We start from the raw sequence: 24,230 nt of genomic DNA, 5'->3' as shown, positions 1-24,230 counted from the left end.
TGAAGCAGCATTATGTGAGAAATGTTTTTCTAGCTCTTGGGCTCCCACTATAGCTACAATGTCTAATTATAGCTTTGAGTGACGAGTTTCACATGCATTTCTGGACAAGCTGAGAAATAGAGAACTGTGCTAAAAAGTTAACTTTTTATGATCAGTCATGCAGAAACATGCTCTTTTTCTCTTTTATTCAGGATCATGGCATGCATGGTTTGCGGGAAGGTTCTTTTACAATGACGGAGAGGATCTCTCCTGTATGTATCCTGCAACATAATTCAAAGCAATTTTATTCAAAACTATGCATATGCACTATATTGTTTGTGAACAGTTCTGGCACCCTTGGTCAAGTAACATTTTTTTATGGAAAGTAGCAAACACAATCTATTCAACTAATTAAACATAAAGCACATTTTTCTTTTAACAAATCCTGATGTACAATTAGCCTGTGCTGAGGTGTAAATACAAAGGATCACATTTTTTAAACAAGGTCTTAGACCATAGAATAAAACAAGCCTGAGGCAAGTCACCAATTGTAATTAGTAGCTGTCAAGCTTTATAAATTATCTGACATTTCAAACCCTATACTAACAACCAGCAAACATAAACTCAGGTTATCCACTGTAATAATCTGAATGCTTGCAGTTTCTACAGTAGAGAATGTTACTTGTATGCTGGTAAGAAAGGCAAATCCAAACACCATATTACTGTTAATATTCTGAAGGAACCATCAGCAGAATGAAGAAAAACACTGCATTTGATAATAAGTGTGAAGGGTAGGGCAGACCTGTAATGCTGGGTTTTGGGTTTTGTCGGCAAGTGAAGCATTGGCAGCATAGCTCAGGGGGAGGGTAGAATGTATTCTACAGCATATCCTTGATGCAAATGGCAAATTATCTGAATTATCTATAGCAGGAATGGCTTCTATGGGATAATGATCAAACATACCTCAAAATCTGAAACTGAATACCTAAAGAGTCACGGACCGAAGTTTTTGGAATGACCCTCACAGTCTCTTTCCCTCATTATAGAAAGTTTATGGAAAGACCATGAAGAAGCATGAAGCATTGCATTCTAAAAAAAACCCAAGAATATCTGAAACACTAAGACTAAGAATGTCTGTATAGAAGCGTAGAAACACATTTCAGCTGCAAGACCTGAGAGCTTTAGCTGCTATTGATTTCTGCCTAAGGGTGTTTTACCCAACTCTGTCCCAGCTCTGTACAGGGTCCAAACTTTTGCACAAGCCACATCAATTATGTAGCTCTTTTTTTGTTATAAAATAATAACTGTACGTTAGGATATTTTAAACCCTTGCATGAGGATTTGTTTCAAACAATGTTACAAACTAATCATTACAAAATGTCAAACTAATATTACAAAATGTAATTTGACCAGTGTGCCCAAACTTTGCATACAACAAAACATGCTAAATCTATGAATAATCACATTTTTAAGAGCTGATTAAATTGGATAATTGATCTTTCATTTTTGGACAGGTCAGCTTTGGGTCTTTGGCAAGAGATGGATCTGGGTCTCCTTTAATGGTAACGGAGAGTGTGACATCAACCACAACAACACATGTAACCAAGGTAACAAGGACAATCAATGATGAGGCCTTTTATGTCAATAAATGACAAATATTATCCATGGACCTCTAGTAGTAATGAGTATGATTATTTTGACCAATTTATGATGTTCTACTTTAGACCGTGAAAGGAGGATACTCTGAGACAAGAATTGAAAAAAGGATTATTATTACAGGAGATGATGATGTTGACCAAGATCAGGTAAGTTCTTATTAAAGAAAAGTGCTAGCACTGTTGGCATCTTATTTTTTTAAGGCTAGCCATGTAGGAGATTGATGATAAATACATGATGATGATGTTATCCATTCAGTCGTATCCGACTCTTGGCGATTCTATGGGCTAGTTCTCTCCATGCTGTCCGATCTTGTATCTGTCATCTGACTTAACTTCAGTCCAGTATCAGCTTTGATGGTGTCAAGCCAACGTGTTCTCTGGCGGCCTGATCGTCTTTTGCCGCTGATCAGTCCGAGCATTAGATCTTTCTCTAATGAACTTGATCGTATAACGTGTCCAAAGTACATGAGTCTGAGCCTTGTGATCTTCCCTTCCAGCGAGATAAATACATAAACACTGAATAACTCAGGTTTTATCTACACATCTGCCTTAGTGATTACTTGCTTGAAAATTAAGAGACTTTTCTATAAAGACTCTGGTATCTGGAGTATAAATGTACTTTCACTATGGCTATGTTCACATTACCAGGCTGAAGTGACTCAAATGTGATTTCTTGCTCAATGTTTTTTCATGGGTGAGTAAATGTGCCAAATCTGATTTTTTTTTTTTAATCAGAATTAAGTCATTTCCATATGTGGTCCTAAATCAGATATGTATCCGTTCCATGGACATGCAACATGAATGTAAACGGTCATATGCTTTTATGTTGTGCTACGTGCTTCACTCTCATACCCACACATCTCTTGACGCAGCTATAGCTGTAAAAACAGCAAAAGCAAACCGCCTGGTCTTTTCTCCTCCTCGACCTGAGCATGTACTTCAGACCAGCTGTTTGCGGTTTCTCCACTGCAGCAAAAGATGCTCCACATATGAGCTGCTAACAAACGCATCCATTTCCCTTTATAAAGCTACGATTCGTCTCTCAAATATGAGTTTTTTTTTTGTTGTTGGTAAAGAAGGAGATGTTTATACACGTATCAGTGTGCGCATGTGAGTTGTTTCAGGGACAGATTCGCTCACATTACACACAGATACAGATCACTTACATTTGTGAATTTGAACCGACAAGATAGCCAAATCCAATCTGAGCAAAAAATCTGAATGGAGCAATGTGGCTTGTAATGTGAACGTAGCCTATGATCCAAGGAACACTTGTTGAATCTGATTTTTTGCTCATTGTAGCTCAGATCTGATTTTTTATAGGTGTATGAACAAGCCAAATCTGATTTGATTATTATTATTTTTTTTTTTATCAAATTTGAGCCTAAATCGATTATGTATCCAATCCATGGACATGCAACATGAATGTGAACAGAGTTAAAAATAACAGCTGGATTTTTCACCTGAGCAATAGCAGCTTGAAAAGAGGTGGTGGCTGGTTTATATGTTGAAGAAGTCAGGTGCTCGCACTGCTAATGACACAAGGAGTTCATTTAAACAGAATTGAGTAATTTGCTTTTGAATTAGGGACAAAACAGTTTGGCATCCATCACAATCAACTCAAACACAACTCAAACACATTCATATTGCATGATTTGAAAAGACCAGATTTGAAATGTCCATGCAGCGCTGAAAAGATATCAGACATGTCTTGCATTAAGGGACAAAATTAGATTTCAGTCAACATTTAATAAGCATGTTTTTTATTTTCTGAGGTAAGGTGGAAAAAGAATGCAGCTGTAAAAAGCCAAGTTTTATAAATCTGGCTCTTTGTCATGTTGAGTATACTACCGTAATATAAACATTCCAGTACTGTTTAAAAGTGTCATTCAGTGTTCATGTTTTAAAAGCCCTCATACAAGAAGACTTCTAAAGCAGGTGGCCTTGGAAAGTATCTGCCAAGACATGTTTTCTTTGTTCCTTGACTTGAGGGCTTGCTTTGTCACAGGCGCTCGCCATGGCAATAAAAGAAGCCAAGCAGCAGCATCCTGACATGTTGGTAACCAAGGCCGTCGTTGTCAGGGAAACAGAATCTTCCACACACGACCCACATGAGGAGTCCAAGGTATTTGTCATATTCAGTCCCAACGAGCATAATTAATCCTCTCACTGTGAAAATAAACACTTATGTTTTCACTGAAGCGCTTATCTGTCACAGTGCTCTTTTTAATTGGGGCAGAGGTAGTGGCATGATAGGGTCATAATGATATGTCAGCAGCGTTACAGTTTACTTCCTGAACTGTGTGTTTCGCAAGGAGGAAAATGCTGACAGGCACAGGCTGCATCACAAAACTACACAAATCTCACTGTGAATGTGCTGAAAGAAAGCAGGATATATAACTATTACTGTCTTGTGGCAGTGCCATGCCATACTGAGAATGTAAAAAGTAAACTTTTGTCTCTAAAAAATAATAAGCATTTAAAATGTTAGCTCAGTTAACACACCTGGTATGAGCTACTGATTTTTTTTATTATTATTATTTTTTTTTTACAAATGCATTATGGGCCGTTCCACCAAATGGGTGCCATTTCCGTCCCTAGGAAATTATACGTATAAATGTGCACACAAAATAACTTTAAAATACATTTTATTATTAAGAATGGAATAAGATATTTTTTTTGAAAGAATTTGTTTTTCTGTATTTGATCTTATTGTATCTATTAATGAAGAGATTAATCTCAACACTCATTCCTGTTACCTCAATTAATTCTTATTTGGTTATTTTTAGAATACAGATTTTGGGAAAATCACTACAATGTGCTCAATGTCCGCATGCTTTTAGCATAGCCGCCATTTAGCTATTTTTCATATTTTTGCTAATTCTATGCAAAAGCTCAATCCTGTTACTTAAAACATAAAAAGTAACAGGAGTAAGTTCCAGTAACATAAATGAGTACTCATTTCTGTTACTGGAATTCTGAAATTCACTGCTGTTATTGGCATTGTCCCCTGGTTTATTGATTTATTAATGTGAATATTAGTTTGTGCAAATCTTTTTTTCCCATTCTGTTTGGTTCATCATTTATCCATTTGTTTAATAAATTGCATGATAATAAATTTGATCAATTTCATGTTTGGGTCTTCTTGAAAAGATTAAAATGGCTTTGCATATTTTAGAAAAATACAGTGTACATGTATGTAGTAATTTTTTTGTCATAAATATAAATTATTTAAACATACAGTCAACCATTTCTCTAACATAAACTCTTTCTTGAGAGAAAAATCAAAGGAATTAGTGGACTTGCTTTTAGTCATGCTTTTTAAATGTCACATGAGTTTTGGTAACAGGACTGAGAGAAATGAAACCATCTTTGGATTAGAAACCTTGTAAAAAATGTATTGCTGCCTGAGTTTGACCAGTACATGTTTTGAATAGTTAAATATGTGTTATTACATTCATATTTGGAAAACCAGATGGCACAGATTATGTGGAATGGCCCTTATACAATTTTTATTTTTAAATAAAATATTAAATTAACATAAAAAGGTTTAAAATAACATTCATGTATTAGTATTCCCTGGAAGCTTACGAATACTGACAGTAGGTAGTCAGAAGAAAAAAACCTACACATAAAAAAAAAATATGATAAATATATTAAATGTGTACACCCTTGTTTACAGCCAGTTAGATTGTTGCTTGTATTAAGTTTATTACTACCTCTGCCATCATGTTTTACTCTGAACTGCCCTCTAGTGGATGTGTTGCTTAACAGCCACTTCAATGTAAAGAACTCACAGAATGAAATGAGCACTGATTATTACATTGTTTGAAATAGATATTACATAAATGTAAACAAAAGGAGTACATATTATCCTTTGGTCAATAGGTGCTGATTCCCTTACTACACAAAATACCTGTTTTTCAATATTATTTTTCACACATTATAGAATAGTTTATTGATTTCTTTGGAGATATATTTTCAGTATGCCTACATATTGTGAATAGAGCAAGTAACTAAACAACAAATTGTCTATTTTGTGATGAAACACAACCTTAAATACTGATTGCCCCTTATTTGCAGCAACATTTTGAATAAGGGAAAAAGTAAGAACATCATGGTTTACCTATCCAATCTAACTAATTTATTACTATAATATACACTCCCTAAATACTTTATTATACAGCTCTGAAAAAATTAAGAGACCACTTTAGTTTCTGAATCAGTTTCTCTGATTTTGCTATTTATAGCTATATGTTTAAGTAAAATGAACATTGTTGTTTTATTCTTTAAAATTTCTTCCAAATTCCAAATATAATTTTGCATTTATTTGAAGAAAATGAGAAATGACTGAAATAACAAAAAAAGATGCAGATCTTTCTGACCTCAAATAATGCAAAGAAAACAAGTTCATATTCATAAAGTTTTAAGAGTTCAGAAATTAATATTTGTAGGAATAACCCTGGTTTTCGTGCATCTTGGCATGTTTACCTCCGCCAGTCTAACACACTACTTTTGGATAACTTTATGCCACTCCTGGTGCTAAAATTCAAGCAGTTCAGATTGTCTTGTGACCATCCATCTATTTTTTTCAGAGCTGTGCTTCCTAAAAAGTTGATTGGCGAGTGTAGTAACTACATACTTCTTGCTATAAAGTATTGATGGTGATGCTTTGCTTACTTTTGCTCTTTTTCAGTCCTGATCTCCTAGTGTCTCAGGACCGCAGAAGTGTATAGGAGAAGTTCTGGATTGGAAACCACCAAGTATACCAGGACCTCAACAGATTGCTTACAGATACACACTCGCATACGTACATGCTCCTTCTGAACTTGGAACTTGTCATATATGCACCTCATTTTTGCTTTTTTATTTGCTGTGGTTGTGAAAAGTTGGAAGGGATCATTTTATCTAAACTTTATCTGGTTGTGGGTCTGTACCGTCTCTCCAGGGACAAAGACTTTTGGCAGACTGCTCTGCAGCACAACATCCACTGGTGTTCAGTTTGATGGAACACACACCGTTTCACCTTCATCGTCCAAGCGAACTTTTCTCTTCACTTCTCTATCGGCCCAAAGGTGGCTTCCAAAACTTCCACATAGATGATTCGTCTTGATGTAAGGGATCTAGGAACAAAGGAAGACTAAATATGTTTTTAAAGAACTTTCAAACAACAGAAAAAGTTACTCGTCTCTGCGCACATATGCCCATGCATATTCAGTCCGCTTCAGTTACACTGCGTCTGGATTTCCATCCCATTCACTTGCATGTGGCAAATCAGGGTTTTAGCCTAGGATAAAATGAAGATGATCAACAAACTAAACAAACACAGACAGAACCAAACCAACTACAGCAGGTCAGTGCACTCATCAAACAGGCACATATGGCGCAGACAGGGGACGGACAGATTGCTGGACACAAGGACACCAGTTTATGCCAACAAACGGAAAAAAGACGAAGCTTCTGAGAAGCAACAGATCTCAACAAGAACTATGAAGTGTAGAGAGGAGGAGAAATCAACAGGAAGCTGCTTTGAAACGTGGCGACTGCTTGACCTCCTCTGAAAAATCCTCTGCTTCTCTTTTCTCCACAATTTTAAGGTTATTTTTATTTAAACTGCTACATTGTACTTAATATACTGTTTTAAGACTTGGAACCCCCTCCTAGAATCCTCCTGTAAGAGGTCACTGTCACTGTTGTTACAAGAAAAACAACAACAGTTGCTGGTAATGAAGATCATTAAAGATATTGGACATTGGATGCCATATCTATCAAATTAGAGAGATTAGACTGAATCTGGTTCCAAATTTATATAAATGCTTGCAAAACAATGCCAGATTTTTTTTTATATAATTAATAGAAGGAAATGCTAGTAATGCATAATGTTCAAGTCTGCATATTTGTATCATATGCATGTGAAACTGTTCAGTCACTATTACACGCAGTTCCACTTTAGAGAAACAAAAGGAGGCGAACAACAAATATACTACACAACAATTGGCTTTCAAACACCCCAGAGACTCAAACTACACAAACTTGTGTATAGACATTTTTCTTTTTTTGTGTGTGACTCTTATTCTTGGTTTATTAGCAGAAGACGCGGGCTCTTTCCTGACCTCGGTGCACTATGTTAGTCCCACAAAGACAGTTAATGGATGCTGTATTACATGTGTAAGAGATCACTGCAGGTATTAGTGTGTTTCAGTCGGACCGATCCCGTACTCTGTGGTAGATGTCACGAGGCTTTGATTTCTATTTTCAGTGAAGTGTGTACAAACAGTGATTCTCTTTCCAAACTTCCCTCTGTGATACGAATGCTGGAACAGCATCAAGAATGACTGCAGGTGTATGTGTTGTAGTGTTTCATGAGGTACGTACGTGTGTGGGCTTTAATTGGTGTGTGTATTGCTATTCTTTAAAATGAGTGTTGGAGGATGTTGGTTCAAATGAAGAAAAGACGATTAGAATGCTGGAGATGTCTCGTTGTAGATGATGTTCTTATGGACCTTCAACAAAGGACTGCACTGTATGCTTTTTTTACTTTCCTAGATCAAAGATAGAGGTAGAAAAGTCTCAGACGTTTATGTTGTGCAATTACAGATTTGTTGAGGGGCGGTTCTCCAACCAGAATTCGTTCAGATTAAGCTCTTTTTAAATCCTGTAAAATTCCTGAAGAGTAAAATACTAGCTGTGTTCCAAAGCCTAGACTGTAGTGAGACCATTCTAGCATGACTCCTAGTGACATTCTAAAGGCTATAAGGCTATTTCTGCTTTATACAGCTCTGGAAGAAGTTAGGAGACCACTTTCAGTTTCTCTGATTTTGCTATTTATAGGTACATGTTTGAGTAAAATGATAGCTATTGTTTTATTCGATAAACTACTTATTTCTCACAAATTCCAAATAAAAAAAATGTCATTTAGAGCATTTATTTGCAATGAAATGGCTGAAATTACAAAAAAGATGCAGAGCTTTCAGATGTCAAATAATGCAAAGAAGACAAGGTCATATTCATACATTTTTTAAGAGTTCAGAAATCAATATTTGGTGGAATAACCCTGTTTTTAATCACAGTTTTCATGCATCTTGGCATGTTCTCCTCCACTATTCTCTAACACTGCTTTTGGATAACCTTAGGCCACTCCTGGTGCAAATTCAAGCAGTTCAGCTTGATTTGATGGCTTGTGATCATCCATCTTCTTCTTGTTTACATTCCAGAGGTTTTCAGTTTGGCAAAATCAAAGAAACTCGTAATTTTTTGGTGGCCTCTTATTTATTTTTCCAATTACTGTTTTTTCCCTCCCTTTTGTTGTGTTGCAAAATTGTGGGTAACTGAAGGCTGGAAAGAATACATCATCTCTGTCCTCAGAATTGCTCTAAACATCAGCTACATTTCTAGGCTGTATGAAAAATAGTCCTTCACGTTTGAACAGCCTTCTACGACATAGCGGATAAGAAATGCAGACTGCTGTGGCAGCAGTCTAGACTTTTGGGACGCAGCTAATAATTTTTTGTCATTTGCCTTCAGTTCATGGATAAAGTATGATTCTATGGGTCAATTTCTCAGACATGGATTAAGCCTGCCGCTGGTATTCCACTGTAAATAATCCTATTTAGCCTAGGCTTAGTCTTAATCTGTGAAAGTGGTCCTAATCGAAAAGCATGAATGTTGAACAAGCCTGAACACTTCCTAAATCTGTAGCCCTAATCCATATATATTCATTCATACAATTATTAAGATACTGCTAATCAGAAACCTGACATCTTTTACATTTTAAATATAACCTTGGATAGCCCTTGATCCAGTTTTAAAAAAGTAGTCTTTTATAAAACATTAGGCATGCAGGTTCCTGTACACTCGAAACTGTGATGTAAAATAAAACTAAATTCATCCAGTTCATTTAAATTTACAGTGCCATCTTGTCTGACATGAGGCTTCATGTGTAACTGGAGAACCGCCCCTTTGTGTTGCTGGTAACAGTAAAAAAAAAAAAAAAAAAGTGCCATGGAGAAGCTGCTATCTCAATTTCAAGTCAGCAATCACCTCCTTAACCCACTTTTGACTTTTTTTCTCTCATCTATAAAGCAAAATCTTTAATCTACACACACCCAACACACTCACACACAAACAAAACCCTGAACAGAAAGCAATGTGCTAATGTTAAGCAGTTTCCACCATTTTGCTCTCATCTCCTGTTCTGAGGAAGGGTGAAAGTGGGTTTTTCTGGGAAACGGCCAACTCATGCGAGCAGATGGTGCTTCCGCTGTAGTTCAGGGTTCAGGACTCCCTCTCCCTTTTCTCTTATTATTGAACATGTGCCACTGAAACATAATGATGTCGAAGGAAGGCGGAGGCTCTGTGATGAACAGAGTGCCATCTATGATCGGTTTCTCCTGCGTTTACATTTCTTTCACTCCTACTCTGTACTTCCTACTGCTTGGTTCTCTGTGTTTGCTGTACAGTGTTCTACATGAAATAAATCAAATCAGTCAATTAAAGCTGTGTTTTCGTCATCATCAATACTTTCATGCTCCTCCACGTGGCCTGGATGTCGGGAGTACGGTAATTTTACCTTGAATTCTGTTATTTTTAGGACATGCTGCCCTCATCTGGTCTCAGAAAGAATAGCAGTCAGTAAGTAGGTGCATACATACGTAAATAAATAAGGGTCCAGCTGTTAAAAAAAGAAGAGCAAGTGTTAGTGTAATAGTAATTTAAGGTAGCCTCAGGACTCCTGTAGAATATATGACAGGTAGAATATAATTGAACCCTAAAATGTTGACACACTGATTTAAAAACATGCACAATGTTGACAGTCAAGGTCTCCATTGTTACTATAAAACCCCACCTGTAGAAGACTTCCAGTTGGCATTTAACAAAAACACGCCATGCTGCCAGTGTTGTGCCAAATTGAGACTCCTCTTCTGCGATGTTCTGGTTTTGTTGTGAAGGAAAACTTAATATTAATGATTATTAGTGATTATTATAAACAGACACACCAAGAATTTTAAATCTATTCTGTTCTGTCCAATTTGTGTGACTCAAGCAGGGTTCATACCAGGGTTTCAACCAATACATTTTCATAATATTTTCAAGCTTTTGTGACCAATCTTTGAAAATATGAGTACAGACATGGCAAAAAAAACTAAAAATCATGTCAAACTTATAGTAGGCCTATATCTCACCTAAAAATAACAAAAACACTTTTACTAGCTGAATAACATTTTTGCGTATATTTCTGCCTTACATGTGTCTGAAGGAAGCCAGACAGCATTTACCCAAACATTCTTTTTTTTTTTTAAACCAAATCAGTCAATAAACAGATTTCTTTTTTCATTTTTTCAAATTTCCATGACTTTTCTAAAACTTTCTGGGTATTTTTATTTTTTCGAAAGGAATCCAGGCCTGGAAATGGCTATTTTCAAACTCCATGACTTTTCCAGGTTTTTCATGCCCGTACGAACCCTGTTCAAGACAGATTTAGCACAACACTGATGCTGGCTGATGACAACACTAAGCATATGCATACAGGTAAAACGATGATCATGTAATCTGGTCACATACATCACATGCTCCCAAATCATATTTGTATTTTATCTAGGACAAGAAAGATTTAATTTGACGTAACCTTGAAGTACCTGCATGAATTTCTACAACAACAAAAAAACTACTTCATTCATGTTCTTCCGTTTATTTAAAAGCAGTCAGACCAATCAAACACTGTTTTCCAAGCTACTACAGAGCCAATTCATGCTGAGGAGCGACTGACTGTAAAGGAATGTGTTGTTATGCAAGATACAGGAAATTTAACAACCACAGCCATTAGCTACACAAAGTACCTCCATGTGAAGTTTGTGCTGGTCTGTCTAAATCAAAATGCTGTTCTTTAAAAACACTGTTGGTAAGGGGTAGAGAGCAAATCAAATGAAGGGTGACTACTTCTTAAGGCTGTTTTTTTTTTTTTTGGTCCTGAGGATATTTTAAATAGGCCTACTGTTCAGAACTTCAATACTGAAATACTGACGCACGCACTAGCAAAGCGTGGCTCTGGATACTTTACCAACTAAGAAACAACAGGGGGTTCAAGACAGCTAGGGAGCATTTCTGTACTGATAAGGCCAGCAGCTATAGAGTCTTCTCTGTGGAACAGGAAATGAGGGACTTGTCCACATTGAGGGACTGTAAACACTGCACACTTGGGGAAACAATGCACTGAATAAACTTAGCAGGACAGTTTAGCACAGTCTAGAAAATATGGATATGTACCGAAAGCCAACTGGGACCTTATGCTTGAGGATGCTAAAAAAAACAGCACTGGCCAGAATCCCAAGCAGTGATGGAGCATAAAGTCCGGTCCTGTTGCATAACAAAACACTCGAACATCCACTGGATTTATGAAAAGGTAATATTTAGTGACGTCTGCTCCAGAAAGGGTGGTTGTAGAGGCAGAAAATCCAGAAAGCGTTCATTTTTTGCAGATAAGGATCCATATACTCTTAAAGACTTGTCCATGTCGTAGTCCTCAAGTAGTAAAAGTATATAATCCACATTCATTTGCCATGCTGGAGACATCCCACTGTTTGTTGTCCATATATATATTTATATATGAGACGAGAGCAGAAAGCTATACAGGACATTTAAAAACAACAAAAATCGACAAAAAAAAAAAAAAAAACGAACAATCCTCCCTTCCGATAACTCCATTGTCTTGATAGCAGCTTTGGTATCAGTATTCCAAATGTGGCTGACAAAATAGTTTTCCTATGAAAAGTCCACCGAAGGTTTGTAAAACCTGCTGGAAAAGTGAAAAAAGATGCGCATCCACTTGAAGGGGACATTAACAAATGTTCTCCATTGCTTGGTTTTCACTGTCTGTCATGATAAAGTCCTGGCTGTGCAGCAGAGTAGTTGCGTTATGAGAACTGAGAGGATTGAAATCTGTGCTGTTGCTACTGCTGCTCCCACCGCATGTGCCACTGCAACACACGGCATTTATGCAGAAAAGAAAAGAACAAAAACAGATCAAACGCACTGCAGCTTTAATCAGAAACATGTGAAGAACATTATATACTTAACCATGCCATTCATTACTTAAAATTAACATAAATACTAAAACTAAACCTTCATGCAATTGTTTCGAGCAGGTCCATGCAGGCCCTCTAGTGGTGTAAGTGCAATATAAAACTATATATTAAAGTGGTACCAAAAGGACTATATACAGCTCTGGAAAAAAATAAGAGACCACTTAAAAATATGAGTTTCTTTAATTTGACCAAATTGAAAACCTCTGGAATATAATCAAGAGGAAGATGGATGATCACAAGCCATCAAACCAAGCTGAACTGCTTAAATTTTTGCACCAGAAGTGGCATAAAGTTATCCAAAAGCAGAGTGTAAGACTGGTGGAGGAGAACATGCCAAGATGCATGATTTTGTTTTCAAGATGCATGTTTTCTTTGATTCATTTAAGGTCTGAAAGCTTTTGCATCTTTTTTGTTATTTTAGCCATTTCTCATTTTCTGCAAATAAATGCTCTAAATGACAATATTTTTAATTGGAATTTGAGAGAAATGTTGTCTGTAGTTTATAGAATAAAAAAAATCATTTTACTCAAACATATATCTATAAATAGCAAAATCAGAGAAACTATTCCAGAGCTGTATAATGTAGTCACATAATGAAGTAATAATCTTGGCAGATATGTGATATGAGAGTGACATGGTGATTCTCTTGTTGCTGTGGCAGATCAATGAGCACACATTTGTTTAATTGTTATTTTATTTTTTAATTGTTATTGTTTTTCATTAGTGCTGTGGGGTGAATCAATTTAATCTGATTAACTGAATGATTACCGTTTAAGAGAACTGTCAATAATTAGGATATTTTCATATAGGGATCTCAGTAGATTCTCAGGCTTGTGTTTCTGTAAAGAAATATGTAAACCACTCTTGAAGTGGCTGTGATTTTCATATTTTTTTATATTACTTTTTCTTAACTGAAATATTAGTAGGTTATTTTTGCACCTTAAAAACTAATGGAGTCAAAAGATGAAAAAAAAAAATCAAATTTGCTGTTTTATTGGTTTTGTAAAAGACTTTACGGAATACTGATTGCCCCATTGGGGTAGCCGTAGGACAGAAAAAGAGAAGAGAAGAAGAGTTTACAGTGGCTGCTAATTCCCCTCATTCCTTTGTCAGTGTGCATTTTATTTGATTAATTATAAATCATTAAGCGAATCCTGATAAGCTTGGTTACAGTTTTATACAATGCTTTAATTCCTTCGAAAATAAATAATAAGTTTTGCATATTTGATAGCTCTTAGTGGTGCCGTTCCTTTTTTTTTTGCACATTACACAAAAAAACGTGAGTAAAACTGTTTTAATAATTATGCCAGAACTAAACTCTAAATTGTAGAATTAAGAATCACTCAGATATTTGAAGAATATCGAGATGTACTTTTTACTCCTTTTTTACACATCACCCAGCCTTCATTTTTTTGCTTTTTTAAATTAAATGTTGTATACATTTGTTCTATATCTAGATGTTTCATAAACCCTCTTTGGAATCAGAGTTAAAAACATCAAGAGTAAGATGTTATTCTACAATTGAACATCATAAGTTAGAAGTATAGACACAGACCTGCTATCCTTGGGATGGTAATGAGTGTGCTGCTGCGCCCTTCCCCTCCCTCGCTGACTGCTTTGATCTGGATAATATATTCCTCATGCACAGGTAGAGCGAGCTCCAGGGAGGTCCTGTTAGTCTCCACCACGCTCTGACGGTTGTGTCTGCTCTGCTTGTAAATCACCTTCAAAAGAGGAGCTCAGATTAGTACATCGTCTATAACAATGCAAAACTTTACAATGCAGTTCTGAATCCACTAACTCCAAAATATCTTTTGGAATTAGATCTAGTGTGATCTTGCCTTCTCATAACAATACAATTACTTCCTGTGTTCCTTAGCAACAAGAAATCACTCCATGCATTCATGCATATCAGTGGGACAAATATATTCATACCTTGTAACCCATGACATCCGATTCATTCTCCAGAGCTTTGACTTGGTCCCATTTCAGAATGATCTTTGTGCTTGTGGCGTTCCATGTGACTTTCGTCGGCGCTCGGCTTGGTGCTAAAAAAAATCAATAATAAAAAGATTTAGAGAAAGCTTTAGTAGGACCCTCTGAAACCACTTAAAAATTATGAGACTTTGATTTTACCAAATTAAAAAAACTCTGGAATATAATCAAGAGAAAGATGGATGATCAAAAGCCATCAAAACTTGAATCTTTGCACCAGGAGTGAAATAAAGTTTTCCAAAAGCAGTGTGTAAGACTGGTGGAGGAGAACATGCCAAGATGCACGAAAACTGTGATTGAAAACCAGGGTTATTCCACCAAATATTGATTTCTGAACTCTTAAAACTATAAATATGAACCTGTTTTCTTTGCATTATTTGAGGTCTGAAAGCTCTGCATCTTTTTTTTCATTTCTCATTTTCTGCAAATAAATGCTCTAAATGACAATTTTTTTATTTAGAATTTTGGAAAAATGTTGTCTGTATTCTGTATAGAATAAATCAACAATGTTCATTTTACTCAAACATATACCTATGAATAGAAAAATCAGATAAACTCATTCAGAACTAAAGTGTTCTCTTTATTTCTTCCAGAGCTGAAGAAAATACACATCTAATAAAATACAGTCACGTTACAAAACGTTAGACTTTACACTCACTGTCCATCTTATCAGCTCAACTCAGCAAATAGGAGCACTGTGTGCTTCTATAACTACAATTTGCAGTCTTTCTGTTTCACTGCATATTTTATTAACCCCCTTTTAAGTTCTTTAATGGTCCGGACCCCACAGGACCACCACAGAGCAGCTAATATTTGGGTGGTGGTGGTGTGTTAGTGTGTGCTGTGCTGGTAGAGGTGGACTTTTAAACACTGTTCCCTTAAACAACTAACAGCTCCACAGTTTGTGCTGTTCATTCTCCAGGGTTCATACATGTTTTAACCAATACATTTCCATGTCAACATTTCATGACCATACAATTTTTAAAACATCAGTGCAGACATGGACAATAAAAAGAAAAATCAACTAAAACTATAATTATTATAATTGATATAATATAGTAGGTCTAAAAAAACATACAAATATTGACACACAATCTTCAATAATAAAATTACTGAATTAACTCTAAGCTGATGTATTTGTTAGCTCAAAATAGATTTTCTCCGTCGATAAATTGAAACACAAAAATGTATAGACCAAATTTCCACAACTTTTCCATTTTTATTTTCCCAATACTTATCCAGGCCTGGAAATTGCTATTTTCAAATTTTATGATGTTCCCAGGTTTTTCATGACTGTACAATCCCTTATTCTAGGTCATTATTTATTAGTCACAGGATGCTGCCCACAAGATGCTGTTGGATGGATATTTCTGGTTGGTGGACTATTGACAGTCCAGAAGTGATATCTGAGATGTTTAAAAACTCCAGCAGCACTGCTGTGTCTGATCCACTTGTACCACTGCAACACACACTACTCACACACCACCAGTATGTCCACAGTGTCACCGCAGTGCTAAGAATGACCGACCACCCAAATAATATGTTCAGTGGAGCGAAAAAAATGATTAATAAATTTGTGACTTGACTGTTTAGAAACCACTGGTCAGGTGCTGAAGCAAATGTGCTTCACTTCTATGCAACAGTCCAATTGACTTCTATGCAAAGTCAATTTCTCAAACTCTATTGCTTAAGTTAACAGCTAAGTGCAGGGAAATGTGCTGCAATTATTGCTCCTGGTAATTAGCCCAATGATAGAGATGTAGCAGATACAGATTAGATGTAAAAACACAGGAGTATTCCATTAATTTCAGACTATGTCTCAAAGAGGGTTAAAGAGAATAAGCTGACTTTAAAACCTGGCGTCTTTGCTTGGATATAAGGAGTATAGAAATCTCATTAATTGGATTCACGTAGATTCCAGTGTCAGTAACGTCTTATCAGGTTCTCTGATATCTTCAGGCTTTCTACACTGAGCACGTTTGGTCCTAGTAGCCTTAAAACAGACTCATCTAATAATCCTTAATTACTATATTCTGCTATGAAGTAGAGAGAAACTTGGACAGGCAATCCCCAAACGCTGATTAAGGAGCTACGTCTTTATACGGTGCTTAATTAAAACTTTTAGGCGATGTATTTTTTCTTTTCTTTTTTTTGAGCAGTCCTCAGAGAATTCCCTCACTATAGGGATCTACATCTGTGCTGAGGTTTCACATATGGTTTTAAACTACAATGAAAACAGAGCCACAAGGTATGAACTGACAGTGCTTTTTTTGTTCGATCTCTTTTGTGTGAGTGCCTCATAGTGGATTTATATTCATTATTTGGATGCTTCTTTTCATTACATGCATGCCTTGCATGTTTGACAGCCTTATAGAAAGGAGTGAATTCAATTACCCAGAAAGAAAAAGAAAAAGAAAAGCAAACAAAAGACAAAGCAGAATGCTAGGTGGGCTTGGTGCAATTCACTTAAAATAGCAGTGTGTAAAATCGATTGACAAGCTAAATGGAACATTTGGAACATCAGAAACTGAAAAGAAAAAAGGGGAAATAAATAACGGCTATTCCTTATTTTCTGATTCTGAAGTAAATATAAATTTATTAGTTTCCAATCAGAGAAATATTCTAAAAATTGTTGAACCCAGAAGGACGTATCAGACTGCAGTGCTATTTGAAAGGAAGATAAAAGTTACCGGGAGCCATAAATGATTAAAATTTTACACTGATATGGGACACTCTCATATTTATTGAGCTTTGCATACAAAATTAGTCTGTAATGCACGTGTAACAATATGCCAAATGTCTTGCCATGGAGTTGTAGAGGTTCCTAATGGTGTCCTGTGATAATCCATCCTATACAGCTTGAATATTTATGCAGTTCCTGCAGATTTTGTTGTAAGGAAGTATTGACCGCATGTCCAATAGCAGCTCAGGCATTTTTTTGTGTCTTCAAGGCAAGCTCTTGAGATAGCAGCAGCAAGAGCATGAGCATTATCCTGTTGGAATAGCGCAACATAGTGGGCACTCAAAAAAAAAGTTTCCACTGGTTGCAGTATCCCATTAACGTAGCATTGGGCCATAAAAGTATAGTGATGTAATGAAGAGCAAAGATGATCTGGCATGACACCAGACCTTCTGGACATTTAATTTGTGACAACAAAACGTTGACCTTGAGGATGACCACAGTGCCTCCACAATGACAGTGTGGCACAACAACCCACCATGTTTCATTCTTGTTAATAAATTCCTTGCAGCTATTTTATTTCTGATGATGAGTGTATTTGTAATCAAATACAGCTCTGGAAGAAATTAAGAGACCGCTTCAGTTTCTGAATCAGTTTCTCTGATTTTGCTATTTATAGGTATATGTTTGAAAGCTTCATATTCATAAAGTTTATAAAGTTCAGAAATCAATATTTGATGGAATAACCCTGTTTGTTAATCATATATTTCATGCATCTTGGCATGTTCTCCTCCACCAGTCTTACACACTGCTTTTTGAATAACTTTATGCCCCTTCTGGTGCACACAATCAAGCAGTTCAGCTTGGATTGATGGCTTGTGATCATCCATCTTTCTCTTGATTATATTCCAGAGGTTTTCAATTTGGTAAACTCAAAGAAACTCATCATTTTTAAGTGGTCTCTTATTTTTTTTCCAGACCTGTATATAGACGATTAACTAAATATAGAAATGTCTATACAAATAAACAAAAAATCTTAATAAAGAATATTTAGGGTCATAATTGTGAGATTTCTTCCTGTTAGAGCTTTAGTTAAAATATCGACCTAAACCAGGTCAGCTTATGTTATGCTTCTGTCTTTAGAATACTTACGGGGTCTCTTTGTGGTGACGTTGACCACTGAACTGTCCGGTCCGGCGCCTGCGCTGTTGTAGGCTCTGAGGATGATGTAATATGTACTGCTGGGTTCCAAGCCACGAATGATCTCTACCGTCCTGTTCCCAACTGTCCGCATCACGTTGGCCGTGTCCTGCTTCTGTCCCTTGGCCCAATAGCTTAGCTTAAGTTCAGACAGTAAACAGTGGATGAGTGATGCTGATGTTGTCTATAGATGTTTCAACAGTATATCAAACTGTTTCTTTGAAATAAAGCCTTATAAACAATGACACTTAATGCCTTATAAATTAAACTGTTAACCACATAAACCTGACAGACTAAACTTGGGTTCAAAAGGAAAATAAAGTTGTTTTTTAATGGAATTTGACACATTTTGTGTGTTGTTTTTATCCAATTAAATGTGTGAGGTTATGCAGAGCACAGTTTGTATCGCTAAATGCGTATTATTGTTTATTTTTCATTAATTAAATAAAAGTGTGTCTGATGTGTACAATATTGTTTTTAACTTTATTATTTTATTATTTTATTTACACATTATATATATTTTTTTATTAAAAGTCAGTGGAACGATGTTCTCAGGAATGATGAAAGGTTACTTTTGGAATGAGTTTGAGAGTTTGGGATGAGGTGGATGGCAAATGCAGTTAAATCCTGACCCAGAATTTTCCTCTGGGATCAATAAAGTGTCTGTCTGTCTCCTGATATACAGAATAAAGAGCTCCTGGGCAGTAAAGACAGTTACTTCAATCAAAAACACATCTGATTTTAGAAAAAAGGAAAATAGGCTCCCGTAAATTCAAAAGATAAACTAAAAGACCGCCCATAACACAATTAGATATCAACTTGACAAAAACAAATGTGTGTTCTGGTCTTCTCACCTCGTAGCCCACGATTCTTCTCTTGCTGGTGCTCCATGGCAGGGGCTTCCAGCTGATCTCCACCTCAGAGGCTGACAGACTCTTAGCCCGGACTTTATTGGGAGCTCGGCTTGGCTCTAGAGCATGGAGTATGCGTTAAGCATCAAGTTATTTATTAAATCAGGTTTATCACATCCCATCACATTATCACAGGTGTTAATTTGAGTGAGAGCACAGTCCCTTACAGTAGTAAATTTATGACATATATCAAATAAAAGTATAGAGCATACATACCAAGACAAACACTTGAATCAAAATAGGAAAAACACAATACAGTTCTAACAAGTTCCTTTCAAGAGTTCTTTTCACCTTCTTCTGCTGAGTAGATTGTGGTCACTGGTCCAAAAGGCCCCTCTCCTCTGTTGTTGTAAACTCCCACCTTCACATAGAATGGCGAGAAAGGAAGAATGCTTTCATTTTTAAAGATGTATCGAGAAGCGTCGGGTGAGGTAACGGCAGCTTGCATCCAGCTCTGAGCCCCGTGGGGACGAAACGCTACAACGTAACCAAACCCTGGACCACTCTGCAACTCCTCAGGGACCGGCTACACACACACACAGACACACACACACAAACAGAAAGTCAAAAGATTGAAGATAGAAAGACAGATCTAACAAAGAGATGATCATGAAAGGAGCAGAACCACAGCAGCTGCACAAAAATAGAAGAGAACTCTGGAAAATAGCTGTTTGCCTTACTGACACACATGTTCAAAAGGTTTCCCTTCAAACTCTAAAGCAAGCACATCAAACTCAGTGACAACATGAAGGGCCCCTTTTTATTCACCCCACCACGCAAAGCCACTACTGACAGTTAACTCTGCATCATAAAGCCGTGAAGGAAAGCCAGCTGTCAGAGTTTACCTCCCAAGTGATGACTAGCTCAGAGCGACTGCCACCGCCTCCGCCTACCCGGGCCGGGGTTATCCTCGGAACTAAGACATTTGGAGGGAAAAAAAGAAGACATCCCCTTAATATAATATAATATAAATAGCAAGTCTTCTCAAAGTGCAGATACTTTACTTTCCGACTGCAACTTAACAGACAAAACTCTGTCTGACTTCTCGTTTACCCTATTTGTCACTATTAGTCAGTTTTATGCTTCAAACCAAATCATTGTGACATAATAAAAAGGAATATATTAAACGTTATGTAATTCTTGAATTGTAAGCTTGTAATTTTATGTAGGAAGCTCAAAGTAGCGAAAGCTGTTCAAAGTCATGGAACGTTTCTTAAAATCTTTTAATACCTGATGTATAATCCTTTCTACATATTTTTAATACATCTGGAATGCTTTGCTGGTTTAATCTAACAAAAAAAAACATATTATTTTGTTATTTTGTTTTGTTATATGCACAGATATGCCTAATACTATCTACTATCATCATGTTCCATGGCTTTTGCTATGTTTTCTTTTTTTAATCATTTTTTATTGATTGAATCTTTTCAAACTCTTTTCAAAATCTTTTCTTTTAACTCACCAGAACTAAGCCAGATGTGACATAGTAATAAACACACACACACACACACACACACACACACACACACACACACACACACACACACACACACACACACACACACATCCATCCCCATACATACATACTTACATATACATACAAGTATTAGATACTAGTGTTATAGTAATAATAATAATAATAATAATAATACATATTATTCAATATAATTAATAGCAATGTAAAACATATGAAAAAAAACTTACTAAAATTAAATAAAATGTTAAACCCCTGCATTAAAAAGAATCTGTATTAAGATATAATTAAATAAGAATAGTATTGTTTATTATGGGATTACAGGAAGTAATAATTGCTCGGCATAAAACAAAAAAAGGTTTTCATAGTTTGTTAAAGTTTTTGGTGGAGCCTCCAAACGTGCATTTTTTTCCAGTTTAATATGTAAATAAATAAAATATTATATATTATTTTTTAATAAAAAAATAGGAGCAGGGGCTTTTGCTGTGTCTAATAGAAGCAAAAGAATAGGGGATATGCCACTGAAGCTTACTGCATTAAATGTGGATGTCATTTTTCAAGAGTCTTCGTCTGTTTGACAGACAGTTCTAGCCAGATGCTGTTGGTCACAATCATTACCACCCACTATAATGCATCTCAAGAACGATAAATGGTTACAAAACATCAGAAATTAAATATTCCATATTCCTAGCACCCACTTTCAGGCCTTACTTGAGCTCTGATAACTCAGCCAGCGTTCATCTTCCCTCACAAGACAATACCTCAGAGCTTCTACAGGAGTGGGCATTTCCTGACCTATCTGACGTAACAGTACATGATTGGTTTACATACGGCTTTCCCATATCAGTGTATAGTACATTTCACTCTATTGAGATGGGATCTCCATCAATATAAAATGAAATGAGAATTCATAAAATGCAGTAAAATGCATACGTGTGTCTGTAGTGCGGATCTTTTGTGAAGGTTTGCTGGGCTCTCCTGTGCCAATGGCGTTGGTGGCCAACACTCTGAACTCGTACTCCACCCACGGACTCAAGTCTGTCACTCGAGCAGCCAACTGGTTCCTTCCAAGAATCTCTGGAACTAATAAGGAAATATGTGAAAATATTTGTAATGATTCTATTGACCTTGTACAAGGAAAAACAAATATAATATATGTTAATTTATTTTATAGTTCCCAACAGTACCATCAAAGTTAGATCACAGTTTATCAGTATACAATATTGCTGGACGGCTGTTTGTTAAGTTAAAAATCTTTAACTGACCCTGAAACACATTTTGTTACCTTACCCTAAACTTTAAATGTATTTTATTGAGATTGTAAGTTATAAACCAACACAAAGAAGCATATAATTGTTAAGGGAAACGAAAATACTGATACTTAATACATTATCAAAATTTTAATCAAATAAAATCTGAAAAGTTTCAATACCCATATTATAGGAGCAAATAAAGTAAAAATGTCTAGTCTACATCAGAGCTCAATAATGCTGCATACCTGTTCTAACAGCCTGCCAGCCTAAAGAAAACGGGGTTCTGGCCTGGACGGCGTAGTTGGAAATAGGGCTGTGATTATCAGGACCAGGGCTCCAGGACACAAACGCTGTAGTCTCAGTGATGTGGTCTACCTGGATGTCCAGTGGTGGCCCAGGTGCACCTGTTTCAACAAGAGCTGAGTATCAAGCAAAGCCACAAAAAAAAATCTCTCTTTCACACATGCAATATAACCTGGGTATTTGCCGGAAAGAGGTTCAGTGTAAATGAGGTAAATGTGAATATAGAGACGAGGCAAAAATCTACCTGGCTTTTGTCAGTTTTTGATTCTATACAAAAGTGATGTGAAATGTTTATTAGGATTAAAAATGAGTGACAGATCTGAAAAATGAGAAATGAGATCTGAAAAATTGAGAGTGTACTTTTATACATACAGCTCTCAAAAACAATGAAGAGACCACCTCATTTTGCTATTTATAGGTATATATTTGGGTAAAATGAACATAAAATAAAAATATTGTAATTTATATTGTCATGGGAAATGGCTGAAATAACAAAAAAGATAGAGCTTTCAGACCTCAAATAATACAAAGAAAACAAGTTAAGAAATCAATATTTGTTGGAATAACACAGTTTTCATGCACCTTGGCATGTTTGTTCTCCTCCACCAGTCTTACACACTGCTTTTGAATAACTTTATGCCACTCCTGGTGCACAAATTCAAGTAGTTCAGCTTGGTTCGATGGCTTGTGATCATCCATCTTCCTCTTGATTATATTTCAGAGGTTTTTAATGTGGTAAAATCAAAGAAACTCATCATTTGTAAGTAATCTAATTTTTTTTCCAGAGGTGTATTTTAGAATGTAAGAAACTATTTTCTAATGTTGGTAAAATCTTTTCAAATGCTGCATGTATAAATGACAAAACTTAACAACAAAATAGCCAAAATATTACGGTTATGAGAAAAGGAAGGACTCCTATATTCTGATAAAGAAAAAAAATAATAAGACAAAACATTTTTATGACCTTACCTCTGACAATCACGTCTGTGGCTACTGAGGCACTATCCACATTAGTTTGAACTGCACACGTGTATCTTCCTGCGTGAATTAGCTGAATGTTACGGATCATGATATCACCAGCAAATCTCTGTAAGAACACAAAATGTACATTTCATTACTCAGATGTCCTACAGAATTTATAAAATTACTTTACTCTAATTAATGAGAATCTTTTATCTTGTTTCACTTTTTTCCTGTCAACAGTATTTTCTTCATTTTTTTTACTTTGCAAAACACACAAACAATAAATACTGAAACATATTCACTATTATGTGACACCCATTCTAATGAATGCATTAAGCTACTTTAAGTTGCACCCATTGCTGACACAGATGTACAAATGCACATGCATGCATGCACAGCTTGTACTGTCAATAGTATATAACTCTAGAGCAGATAAACATGTACCAGTTGCCTAATGCCTAAAGTGTGAGCTAGAGGAGTATACAGCCCCCCTGGCACTAAGCAGTGGAACTGTGTTCTCTGGAATGATGATGGTGCTCCATTCAGTTTTTCTGGAATAAGTACTGGAGTTAAAAATGAGGTCAGGGGCTGATTATCTATGATTAATGCTCTGCTCACTAAATGCAAACAAATTCTCAAAGAAATGCTCCAAAAACTAGTAAAAAGCCTTCCATTGACAGATACCCCAAAAAGCTACCTCAACTATGAAAGAAACCATGACTAGCTAGGATTC

The 24,230-nt window shown here is 36.1% G+C and overlaps 2 protein-coding genes across 9 annotated transcripts in view; one reads left to right on the top strand and one right to left on the bottom strand.

Moving 5' to 3' along the window:
* The window catches only part of si:dkey-178k16.1 (band 4.1-like protein 1), a 115,930-nt gene extending 105,798 nt beyond the window's left edge, over positions 1-10,132 (top strand). For all 8 annotated transcript variants that reach the window (XM_007234646.4, XM_007234648.4, XM_015601672.3 and 5 more), the window contains 5 exons: positions 192-251; positions 1,494-1,586; positions 1,704-1,784; positions 3,646-3,762; positions 6,334-10,132. In XM_007234646.4, the coding sequence (XP_007234708.3) occupies positions 192-251; positions 1,494-1,586; positions 1,704-1,784; positions 3,646-3,762; positions 6,334-6,339 (357 nt within the window). In that variant the 3' untranslated portion in view covers positions 6,340-10,132. The remainder of the gene's footprint in view (positions 1-191; positions 252-1,493; positions 1,587-1,703; positions 1,785-3,645; positions 3,763-6,333) is intronic.
* A 1,177-nt stretch (positions 10,133-11,309) lies between these two features.
* cntn3a.1 (contactin 3a, tandem duplicate 1) overlaps positions 11,310-24,230 on the bottom strand; it is a 139,944-nt gene continuing 127,023 nt past the window's right edge. The window contains exons 14-23 of the mRNA XM_049462925.1: positions 23,504-23,621; positions 22,477-22,635; positions 21,912-22,061; positions 20,350-20,420; positions 19,796-20,030; positions 19,448-19,563; positions 18,546-18,732; positions 14,654-14,766; positions 14,274-14,442; positions 11,310-12,610 (exon numbers count right to left, since the gene is read on the bottom strand). Coding sequence (XP_049318882.1) covers positions 12,510-12,610; positions 14,274-14,442; positions 14,654-14,766; positions 18,546-18,732; positions 19,448-19,563; positions 19,796-20,030; positions 20,350-20,420; positions 21,912-22,061; positions 22,477-22,635; positions 23,504-23,621 — 1,419 coding nt within the window. The 3' untranslated portion in view covers positions 11,310-12,509. The remainder of the gene's footprint in view (positions 12,611-14,273; positions 14,443-14,653; positions 14,767-18,545; positions 18,733-19,447; positions 19,564-19,795; positions 20,031-20,349; positions 20,421-21,911; positions 22,062-22,476; positions 22,636-23,503; positions 23,622-24,230) is intronic.

This window comes from Astyanax mexicanus, chromosome 13 (genome assembly GCF_023375975.1).
Source record: "Astyanax mexicanus isolate ESR-SI-001 chromosome 13, AstMex3_surface, whole genome shotgun sequence".
Taxonomy (NCBI): Eukaryota; Metazoa; Chordata; class Actinopteri; order Characiformes; family Acestrorhamphidae; genus Astyanax; species Astyanax mexicanus.
The sequence above is the reverse complement of the archived record's forward strand: the minus strand, read 5'-3'. Positions and strand labels throughout refer to the sequence as shown.